This window comes from Macadamia integrifolia, chromosome 7 (genome assembly GCF_013358625.1).
Source record: "Macadamia integrifolia cultivar HAES 741 chromosome 7, SCU_Mint_v3, whole genome shotgun sequence".
Lineage (NCBI taxonomy): Eukaryota > Viridiplantae > Streptophyta > Magnoliopsida > Proteales > Proteaceae > Macadamia > Macadamia integrifolia.
In genome coordinates, this window is record NC_056563.1 from 20,901,404 (window position 1) to 20,913,573 (window position 12,170).

The following is a 12,170-nucleotide window of genomic DNA, read 5'->3' on the forward strand; positions in this document are numbered from 1 at the left end:
TTTAGCAACCAGATGATCTACTGAATCCGGATCCTCTGATGACATAAAATCATATCTGCAACAAGGCAGACTAAAGATGTATTTGCTGTAGGGTCTAAGAAGGCACTAGTAAATAGAACCTTATGCTCTACATCAAAAACTTACAATCATTTCATAGCTGTGAAGAGGTTTGCAAAATTACAAGTAACTAAAGGTGATAAACAACTTCAGGTATTAAGAGGAATACGCATAACTAAAACTCTCAATAATATGAGAAATACAACACTTTCAGGGCCAATCCTCCAAGGCCAATTTTACATTCTACAGACCCAAATGAAAAAGCTACAACTCTTTTTTTACATCCCCTTGCTTCTTTACATGGGATATCCTCCACTATCAACAAATTATATCGACTACTACATAGATAATCTTCTGCTACATATCATAGACCAACCAGCCTCAACCACCAACCACCAACCCCCAACCCCCAACCCCCAACCCCCAATTCCCAACCACACCACCCCCCCCCCAAAAAAAAAAAAAGAAAAAAAAGAAAAAATGAAGCTTAATAGTAGTGTTTTTCTGCTCAAACTTGAAGTAATGAATCCTCATCCATGTTGCCATGTTTTATGATCCCCTCTAGTGTATGCACAAGAGGGGGAAAGTACAAAACCAGAGATGAAATGTACAGAACACCACATCATTTTTTTTTTTTTGGGCGTTGTCGAGGGTTGCACAGAGATGACATGTTTTCCCGGTCCTAGAAAGGGAAAAACATGTATTCATGCCTTAGAAAGAAGAACCGACAACCATAGGATAAGTTGAAGAGAGGCAGGAAAGTAAGTAACATTCAGTGCCGTGATCAGAAGACGTCACAATCCACCGGTTTTTCCTGGAGAAGCATTCCAAAATTCCACCTGAAATCTCATTATTTGAGCTTCAGAATAAAAAAATCACCTCCTACATCAGCCATTCCTTTCCCCCTTGATGCTTTTTTTTATTTTTTTATTTTTTATTTTAAATTACTTTACAGAAGACAAACCCTGCACCGCCGTGAAACAAGGGTACAATTTGTCATTGCAAACAAAAGCAGGGAACAGGATCAACTCTCTCAAAATACAATCAATTTGGAATTTTCCAAAGTTGATCTTAAACCAGCCTTTTTCTTTCCTTGTAAGTATAGTTTAAAACTGTACTCTCAGTAGCTTCTGGTTTGGCACAATGGGTCATAGTCATAAGCATCGCCTGCCTTAACAAACCGGCCCTTCACACGCTTTCTTACATCAGCCCTGGCCTTGCGAGAGGCGTACCTGATTTTCTTCTCAAACCTGTTTGGCAGTAGAAGGAAATAAATACTCTTTCATCACATGGAAATCCAGAGAGGAAATCTATTGAAATCAATGGCCACATGCATATGAATGTCATAAAAGCCAGCCAATTATGTAAGTTCATTTCACAAGAGGGATGCAAGCAGCATGGACAAACCCACAAAATTAAAGGGGGGGAATAGAGAAGAAAACTTTATTTTAAATCTTGGAACATAAGCATACACTAGAGACTTGCACCTTTAAAAGACTACCCCTTTAATATCAACTTAATTGCTTCAGTGAAGAAAGGAAAATGGACGGAACAAAGTGCTGAAAGTGTAAAGTATGTTAATGAAAATATTTTGCAGAAACATTTACCTCCTATTATTCCTCTTGGCCTTGTAACGCATGACAGCACTGTCCCTGCTAGCTGATGGATATGAATTATCTGGACAGGGAGGAAACCACGGAGGCTCACCCATTAAAATCGTTGATGATTCACCACAGTCTTGGTAATCTCCACCGTTACTTTCTTCAGTCAGGCCAGAAAATGAAAGCGAGAGGCTTGAATGGGCTTGCCTTGAAGAAAAACAGAGGTTAGGTTCTGTTTTACTGCTGATGATGGAATCAGCAGATGCTGCATTGCTACATTCTGGCTGCAGTGCTTTGATCTGTCCAGCCAAAGAACCCTGGAGAAAGAGAGACTAACTCCTAAATCATTTGGTAACCGAGAGGAATTACACAGTGTGGCTGTCAGATGTACGAGAGAGAGCAAGACGCATCAACTATTGACTGATCAAGGTATATATGAGACCAGATTATGTTCATTTAAAAATGGCATACGGATAAAGATCCCTATGGTCAGCATATCCATCTGATAAGAAATGCTTTTCCTTCCTTTCCTTTTCTTATGGCTTTTTTTTGGGGGGAAGTGGGGAGGTGTTGAGATCTATGGTTTAACTTACAAGTGCTCAAGTAAAATAAAAAAGTGCAACCCAGTGCACAAGGCTCCCGCTGCTACAGGGTCTCGAGGGGCAAATGTATGTAGCCTTACCCCCTGCTTTTCAGGAGAGGCTGTTTCCAAGTTTCGAACCTGTGATCAACATGTTGCAATAGTGCAACTCAACCGTTGTGCCACAATGGCTCAAGTGTGAAGGGTAAAAAAGAGGGAAGGTGCACATATAGTGCAAAGAAGAATTTTTCATGCAGAGGGATCATGCTCTGCATCTGGTAATTATTTGACTGTCAAAAATAAATTTAATTTATCCAAAACATACTATCATTTGGGTTGGGTTGCCTTCTTAATCAAGACCTCTCCTAGTTGACATATCTAGTGTTGGTAGGCAATACATGCGCAGGGATACAGTATTCATCAATAGCTAACTCAATAACTCAATTCCCTCTTAAGGCTTCCCCTCCCCCTTTTTTTGGGTTGGGGGGAGGGGGGGGTGGTGTGGGGAGTGGAGGGGATGGAAGAGAGTTGAGAAAGTAAATTCCACCAAACTGGAATTTCTTCAAAACACATTATGTATATCCCTCATGGCCATCAAGGTCGCATTTGGTAACCAAATGGGATGAAATCATTTCATTCCATCTTTTTTCCAGTCCATAATGTTTTCCAAGATGATATAATTACAAATCTTCCCACAAGTATTCTCATGCATGGACAAATGGATTGTGTTCCTAAGAATAAGCCCTACAATGTGGTGAACATTTACAATAATGAAAGGCCAATTTATTCCTGTTACCAGAAAATTATTGTTGCTACAACAAACACATTGAAGTTTCAGCGTCTTGCAGAATGTACAAAATTTTGGGGAGCCAAAAAAGTGAACAAATCATCATAGGTAGGTAGAGTAAGAACCTTTTCCTGCTGTTCAAGATTGAAATCAAATCCTACCAAAGAAAAGATCAGACTTGAAACAGTTTTAGCACTTTTTAATGTTGCTGCAAGGGCATTCTAGAGCTAACCCGGGGTTCCCCCGGGGGGGGGGGTGTGGAGCTCAGAGACATACAATGCAGTGGAACGAATCCATGAAAGCAAATCAATATCAACATCCTAGCACTTAAAAGTAATTTTGCAAACCAAAAGTAATAAATTAAGAGTGAGTTTATTCAACCATAAGAAAAAATGCAAAATCCCGCAATAGAAGAATGAGTAATGAAGAAAACCTCTGCAACAATTTCACCCTGACTGTTGGAATCCACAGCAGACGTGTCCTTTGTCCCAAACAAGGTATCAATCCCACCATTCTCAAAAATCTGTTCTGAATTATTTTGGAACATACCAAATAGTTCTTCATAATTCTTGAAGTTCAAATCAACATCATCCACACTGAAATCTTCATAAAGATCATTATCTTCACAGACTCCAAGGACCTTTGCTCCAGGACAGCTCAACTGCAGATCAAATAACAGAATACATTTTACAAGCGATAAAGGGTTTTAGGGGCTGGGAGGGGTTTCAAAATCTTAAAAACTCCTAGGAATGGAATGCAAAAAAAATAAAATAAATAAATAAAATAAAATTACAAACTAAATAGAATTAATCATAGGTGTGCAACATTATTACCTCCTTCCTTATCTTTCTCAAGTTTAATAACTAAAATACTCATTTATACCTCACTTAACACAGCATCCAATAGCCCCCTCCCCACCCCCCCCTCAAAAAAAAAATGGAAAAGAAAAGAAAAGAAAACTGCATCCAATAAAGAAAATCGATTGTAGCAGTGAACCACACCCACCTATCGGTATAAGAAATAAAGAAAACATTCAATTTAGCTACCTCCTCAGGAGAGGCTGTCAATGTGATTACCACACCACCTAATCACAAAGCATTCAGGATTTCAAGATTCAGGTGGAGAATTCTGGGATAACTTAAGAATCCACCAAAAGTAAAGATACATAATGATTATGGAAAGCAATATTTCTATGGAAACTATGAACTAAGAACAATAAGTAAACACAGAGATATATTCAAAAACCGACTGTTAAAAAGCATTCAGGATTTCAAGATTCAGGTGGAGAATTCTGGGATAACTTAAGAATCCACCAAACGTAAAGATACATAATGAGTTCGGAAAGCAATATTTCCATGGAAACAATGAAACTAAGAACAATAAGTAAACACAGAATATATCCAAAAAATCTTTTAAACCCATGAAAATACGTCCGTAAAATATATGAAACTAAACAAACCACATCAGAAATGGAAGTATTATTAATTCAATCTGCAAATATTACTGGTTCTAATGGTTGTTTTCCATCAACACAACTAATTTCAAACCATCATCATTATTATTTTTTTTAATTACCATACTATTTATTGACATCACTATGAGCATCATTAAAAGATTTATGCAGGTAAATGCAATTGTAGAGAAGTTGTAGTAGGAAACACGACAAACAGATATATGCAGAACATATTTAGGTATTTAACTTGAATAATATTATGGCAGTCTACAAATGGCAACATCCCAATGCAGAACACAGACAGGGGATTGGAACAACATAAACAGGGCCAGGCTGAAAGATTTCTGTCCAAACGAAAAGATTTCACCACCCCCCCCCAAAAAAAAAATTAATAATAATAGTAATAATAAAAAATAATAATAAATGAATAAAAAAATAAAAAGAGAAGAAAATTAATATACAAGAGGGGGAAAGAATGGTTAGAGAAGAGCCTGCACCATGTACAACAGATTCCCGTTTCTCATGCAAATACTGAATCAATTGGACCTTTAAAACAATCTGAAAAGAAAAGGCGAAATGCAGAGAAAAATGTTTTATAGAAGGAATCGTTATGGTCATCCAATCATCCCCAGCATAGGAGAGCAAAACCAAATTAGCTGGTAGTCCCCTCCCCCTGCATGTTTGCAAAGTGTATCACCTTGTCGTTGGTAGAACATACTCAGCCCATGCATTCATTCCCTAAGATTTCCAACACAAAAGTCTTTGCACCTCTTAGATAAAAAATATTCCAAAGTGATAAGTCACCTTGGCTGTGATTGGATCCACAGATCCAGATGGATGATCTATTCTGCATGGCCTGGGATTCGGTGCAGGCACTGAAGAGGATCCCACCCACATAGCAGACTTATCAACATCTTCCACGTCTTTCATTCTACTTGCAACAGAAAGGTCTATAGTGCTGATATTTTCGGTAGGCTCCCAACAATTACTGATGTTGTCCTCGTCGATGCTCATTAAACCCAATTTCTTTTCACAATTAGAATCGTCAGCAGATGGGAAGTCCAAAATAAATGACCAGATCTTAGAAAGTTCTGCTGCAGAAGGGCACCCTGAGTAACAGTTGATTGTCTGCCTCTGATGTGTTGAACCCAAGGTTGAGCTGCCATGCCCACTCCAATCGCAATTTTGACAAAGTGATGTTTTCTCTTCAAGACACCTAACTGTGGCAGATTGAGAACTGCATCTTTCACATAGGAGGGTCCTTAAATGGCGTCTAGAAAGGGCATTTGCAGAGTGGACATTCCGGTCACAGGACAAACATAAGTAAGCAGCATCAGAGCGGCAATATACCATTGATCGTTGCTCCCCACAGAAATTGCATAACTGGCCCATGTTTTACTCTCACCCTTCTGTTGGATCAGAACCCCAATACAATCAACCTCAATAAGTTTTCCCAAACTTCTTGTCAATGATAACTCAACTTTCTGAAAGGAAATTTTTTAATGAACCACAATCTTGTTGAAGTGTTTGTTATATAGACCAAAACTCAACAATATGCCACTGCCACAAGATAAATACAGAAAACAAAACAGAATTGGTAAGGGAAACTGAATTGTTTCAATCAGACACCTCAGACAAAATAGTTATATCTTATCATTGAAGTAGAAGAAGATATGCATAGCTTAAGACTAGTAACAAGTATGGTTTTGAATAGAACAAAATGAAGAAAAAAGATCCATGTAGCCGACCTCATTTAATTGGGACAAGGCTGAGTTGAGAAGAAAGACCATTAATCCTCAACATTTTTCATCTTCATTACAAGTGGCCAGAAAGTGATATTGACATGCATGTGAATCATTTGAACAACTTCTACTTTCGTTCATTTGGAAATTTGCCTTTCAAGATCAATTGCACCAATAAAAGTGTAAAAGTGCCATTGGAAAGAGAAAAGGGGGGGGGGGATTTCCAAACACAACTCCAAACAGCTTCAATCCTAAGCAAACAAGCAAGTTAAAGAAGAAATTTTGACGAAAAAAAGAAAAGAAAATGTACAACAGAGAGAGTTGGCAGAGGAGAATTGTTTAAAAGAAAATGATAATAATAATAATATTTTTTTAAAAAACATAGAAAGAAAGAAAACTACAAGGTTCACTCACACACGTTCCTCTATTGCCCGAACTGGTATGCAACCTTTACCTATCTACAAGGTTTTTTGAAAATTTTCTAACATCAGAGCTGGTATTCAACATTTACGTAATCTTCCGGCAAATCTAAATTGAAAATCATACGAAGATAAAGGAAAAAAGAGAAAACAAGCATTTGTGTCTTCATTTGATAGAGAAATGGGGAAGAAGAGACTTTTGAAGATAATACCAAAGAAGGGCTAAAAATGTGAAATGTGTTCAAATCTAGCTTAAAGGAGCTTGTCTTTTGCCCTTGTTTACTTATACATAATTTGTTTGGCAGTAGAGGAAAACGTAGGAAGTTGAAAACAAACAGGAAAAAATCCATTTTTTTCAACAGAAAGAGAATGAAAAAAAAAAAAAAAAAAATCATTAATACAAATTACTCTACCAAAATTCAGGGTTACACAAATCAGCACAAAATATCTCAAATTTTAGTTTGAAATATGAAAATTGTTGCACAAAAAGCTCCACTTCTCAACGGATCACCATGACAGGAAAAAAAAAAAAAACTCAAACTTTAACATACCCATGAGAATTATTCAGACAAGAAAAAGGATGGATAAGCAACCAACACCGAGTAGCTAAACGCCAAGGGGTAGCTCAGTTGGCAAGGATCACCACCTCACAATTAAGAGGCCATGAGTACTCTCATTAGGCCAATCTAAAACACCCAGTACCTCATTTGACTACTTACATGTGTTATAACAATACAAGAAACCTCAACAAAGATACAGAAAAGCAGAGCAGAAGAAAAATTCTGAAGTAAAGCAACACCAACAAGTTCTATACTTGTACCCGTTCGGGAAGGTAAACATCCATGAACACTAACCAAAAATAGAAGATTAAAAACAAAAATAAAGAGCAGAAAGATAAATTACCAATTGATGGCAGTTGAAACAGAGCCCAAAAATGAGGTAATCGTGGAAAAGGAGGAGCAGGAAGACCAGAGAGAGAAGAGAAGAAGGGTTCTTTGTGTGTATGATGTGTAAGCAGATGCAATGGTTAAAACCCTGAAATTGAGAGAAATCTCAGAAATCTGAAAGAATCTGGAAGGTCTGGTGGAGAATTTGGGATAAAAAGTGCAAAAAGAAATCTGAGAAATCTGAAAGAATCTGGGAGGTCTGGTGGAGAATTTGGGATAAAAGTGCAAAAAGGTAAGGTCCCACCACACCCTCTAAAAAGTTAGGCCTCCGCTTTTTCTCATCATCACTTATTATAAAATGGAAAGCCACTCCCTCCTTATTTATTCCTTCGGATAAGGGTATTTATAGCTATACTTCACTTCTCTCTCTCTCTCTCTCTCTCTCTAACAAAACGAGTCGACTCACCTTCAACATAACCTGATGACTCGGGAGAATCATGTTCTGCCTTTTTATTATTTTCAAAGGAGAAGGTTCTCTAACCCTCAAGCGAGGGTTCTCTCTCATACATATGAATGACATTATTACCCACTAATGTATGAAACTTTTTATCACACCTCATTGTTGCGCTAAAAATTATACTGTTTGCTTAGAGAACCCTCTCCCAAATTTTAAATTAAAAATAAATGCCTATGAAGCTGGTGTATGAGAATCTCCCACGTTATAACAATGGTTGTGTGCTTGTGTGAGGATGAAATATTGGTATAATCCCACATAGAGTGTCAATTGTTTGGTCCAATCAGATTTTGATTAGGGTGAATCACTTTCAGTTTGGTCTTAGACCAAATCAAAATCAAACCGTTGCAGACAAAGTTTGGTTTCATTTTTCAAATCTTTGGTTTCAATCTTTTATTGGGTTGATTCAATGGGCTCTTATAATTTTGTTATTGGATTGTGTTTCGGTTTTTATGTTTGTTTATGGGAGAGAGAATGCAACGTAGCTATATTGCCTTTGTGTTGGCGTGGGGGACCAATTAGAGCAAGCATCATGGCATCCGAGAAAGGGATAGGGTGATCATTTCACCACCTTTGTATGTACACACAGGAAGGCACTGCCAGATAGCGTTCTTTTCTCTTTTCTTTCTTTTTTTTTTTTTTGAAATATTTTGAAATATTATAAATCATGTGGACCACGGACCTCCTTGCCTACTTTTGTCTTCACTGTTCATTTTGCAGAAGTTGAAAACATCTTCTTCATCTTCTCCGGCACAATCGCTTAAAATCTTCATCAAAAGATCACATGAAAGGTTAAAACCTTAAGCAAAACTCCAAACTAAACCTTATACATAAAAATGAAAACTATGCCTTAATGAGTTCTATGCAAAAGATGTTCAAAACAGAGGAAAAAAAAAAAAATTGGAAAAGAATTGGTAGACTGAAGGCGAAGAGGAAGAGACAAGAGATTAAATTTTGGGCAAGTCTATATTACTTTTTACCAAATTTTGCTATTTTTTAATTAAATTTAAGTGATTTGCTCAAGTCAAAATCTAGTTTCTCAAAAACTACACTTCACTATGCCTAATAAAGTATTTCACTTTGCCATCTACCACAAGGCCACATGTGTGTAAGGCCACATGGCATGTGTTGAAGTATTACACTTCACTATTTCCCATAAGAATGGGACCACATGGCAAATAGTGTAACCTAGAAATGTATATATAGATATATAAGTGGAGGTTGGGCACACCACTAACTTTCTTGGAATTAACAGTTGAACCAAAGGAAAGGAAAAATGTGAACACAATGCTGAGCACATCACTAGAATGCCTAACTTTGCCTTATTATATATATGTATAGAACAACAAAATGATAGGTATAAGGGAATAGGAAGTCATAAGATCATGGAATTATAAATTGGCTACTGCCAATATTAATACCTAGGAAATACCATATCAGTTTTAAAAAAATATATATTGAAGATAAACGAGTATCAAAATCTTAGGGGGCAAAAATCAATATCAGGGATCAGACTCATCTGTAGCATGCATTATAGGGTAGCATAGAATCAAGGTTGGGAGCCCTAGACACGCAACTTAAGGTATGATTGTACAACTCAAGGTATTCTTAATCCTTGAATCTACCCTACACGTTGTGTCGAAAGATAGAGGATCCCAATGTCAATATCAATATCAATGTGAGTAAAGACCCCCTCCCCCCAATCAAGTGGGACAAAAAACAGTTCAACTTCATGAGACTTGAAACATCCACAGCCAATGATCACACGACACTTCAACAAAAGGTAGTTTGATTGAAAAAAAAATAATAATAATGACCTAACGAACAACATTTTGGTTAAAACACCTGACTATGTAGCTTTCTTTTTCCCTATTTAATTGTAGGAAAGCATTTAAACTGTATATCCTCTGAACAATCCCTTTATTTAACAATAGAGCATCTAAAGACTAAAGTGTGCATCCTCTCTATCTCTTTTTTTTTATTATTATTATCATAATTTATACAGTTGCGATGTCACACTCTCGCTGGTGAAACATATATATTAATAAAATTTGATGAAATCATGGTTTTCCCAAATGGTTAATCTCCATGTAATCATGCGTACAAAATAAAATGCCATCAATGTCATAGACATTAATCCACAGAGAGAGAGAGAGAGAGAGAGAGAGAGAGAGAGAGAGAAACAGTGGTATTAATTAAACAGATATCAAGTGAACATGTTAACAGATTTTATAAGGAGACAGAACTCTCTCCGTCTTCGTTCAGTCCTTTATTTTTAGGGACTATAAAAAGACGTCTTTACCATTTGTAAACAGGGATTGTGCATGAACATAAGGAACGGGAATAAAGTTCCTTTCTCCTATTTTCTTATAGAATGAGAATTTAATGTTCGAGAGTATAGTTTATGTTAGTAGGAAACACCTAATGACTGTCTCTATGAAAGTATCATTTCAAGGGGCAGAGAGATCATTTAAGAGAAGAGAGAGAAACAAAGTCACCTAAAGGAGCGTTAGCATTGGCTAGGTTCCTGAAAAGAATTTTTTTTCTCCCTTTCTTATACTGTGGATAGTTGCTAGCACAGCTGGAATGGATCAGTGCAATAGGCACTTAGAGGGTGAGACCCCATGAGGTCTTAGTTTTGAGCATAGTTAACCCCTATTTGTGTCTCCATTACACCTGATTCTCCTTCATAGCATAAGAAAAACATATTTTCTTATGGGAAAAGTGTCCTTGAGACTACGATGTACTCTATGTTTAGAAACAATGAATGAATTTACTTATTCATTTTTAAGAGAGAAAAAAAAAATAATGACGAATATGTAGGGGCATAGAATACATTGTAAGCTGAGAGAATCCTTAGGTTTTACTTATATTGTTCTTGTTTTATCGTTAATCAAGTCGGATTTTGCCTCTTCTATTTTATCATTGTTTTGTTTAAGGGGCTTGTGGAAAGGACACCCATGTTCAATCCCGTGTCTTAGAACAAACATCAAAAAACACAAATAAAAATGATTAGATTCACACAAGGTAACACAAAGATTTAACTAAGTTCCCACATCAATCAAATTCAGGTTTTGCGGAAATGTTGTTTAGTGTATTGTTTTTTTACCATCCTTTTCATCTTGATCATTCATGGTTGAGCTGCTAGCACGCCAAACCCTATTATTATTATTATTATTATTATTTCACAGCTTTATACTCATGGAGTCATGGGTGATGGGATCCCATGTCATGCGTGGGATGGCATGAACGTTACCATCTCCAATCAATTCTAAAAATGCTAACCTTTACGGAGATCTGAGGCACTGAGCAACCAATCATTTTTACCCACGCGCGTACTCCATGTTTTCTGTGCCACGTGGTATGTTCGGCAGTTTAGAATGGGCCTTCAGGCCTGAAATACAAGACATCTTTCTTTTGGTAAAACTGAAATACAAGACATCACGTGTTTCTTATGTCTCAGACAGACAAAGCAACAAAACGGCCAAAGTAAGGTCCCCCCTTGGCCCTAGTAAAAACAGGGAAACCTAAGGTCGGTGAGAAAAAGGGAATCGCTTTCACCTCAAAGGATTTAATCACCCATGTCAGTATCGATATGGATTGGTTGTGTGGAATTTGATCCCATGTCTGCCACCCAGATTTTTTTTTTTTTTTTTTTTTTTTTTATATTGTTTTGTCCAGTTAAATTTTTATACCCTCAATTTTGTGTTTGGTAGACAATGACCTTTGTGCTAAACATGAGGGGCACGATGATCATTATACACTTCTCACGTCATTAAAATAAGAAAGAAAATTTTCCATTTTCCTTTTAACTTTATCACAAGAGATCGCGCCTGATTGTGTGAACATTACATAACCCAATGATAGATTAAAAATAAAAGCCACTTGGATTGTTTTCTTAACTTAATATGTCTTTCCCCTAATCACTTTCACGCTTTTTAGGAACTTTAGCCTCATTTCCAGACTCTCCATAGTCCATAGTGGAATTCGTAAGGCAGAATATTCTTGATCAATCGAAAATATCCATTGACCAATTGACGAGTGGAGGAGGCAGAGAGGGGACATCTGGTGACTGAAAAAAGGAAGAGAGAGAGAGAGAGAGAGAGAGAGAGAGAGAGAGAGAGAGAGAG

General features: G+C 37.0%; 1 protein-coding gene across 2 annotated transcripts; it reads right to left on the reverse strand.

Annotated features, from left to right (window-relative positions):
• Positions 1–571: 571 nt before the first annotated feature.
• On the reverse strand, positions 572–7,881 carry LOC122084647 (zinc finger protein CONSTANS-LIKE 9-like). 2 transcript variants are annotated; one of them, XM_042653062.1, is made up of 5 exons: positions 7,543–7,881; positions 5,283–5,887; positions 3,459–3,686; positions 1,665–1,975; positions 572–1,307 (listed from the first exon to the last, which is right to left on the reverse strand). In XM_042653062.1, exons 2-5 carry the CDS (start codon positions 5,868–5,870, stop codon positions 1,178–1,180), a joined length of 1,257 nt encoding a protein of 418 aa, XP_042508996.1. In that variant the 5' UTR covers positions 5,871–5,887; positions 7,543–7,881; the 3' UTR covers positions 572–1,177. The 2 variants fall into 2 exon arrangements, with proteins under 2 accessions (XP_042508996.1, XP_042508995.1); XM_042653061.1 differs by having other exon boundaries at positions 5,283–6,038.
• Between the last annotated feature and the right edge of the window lie 4,289 nt (positions 7,882–12,170).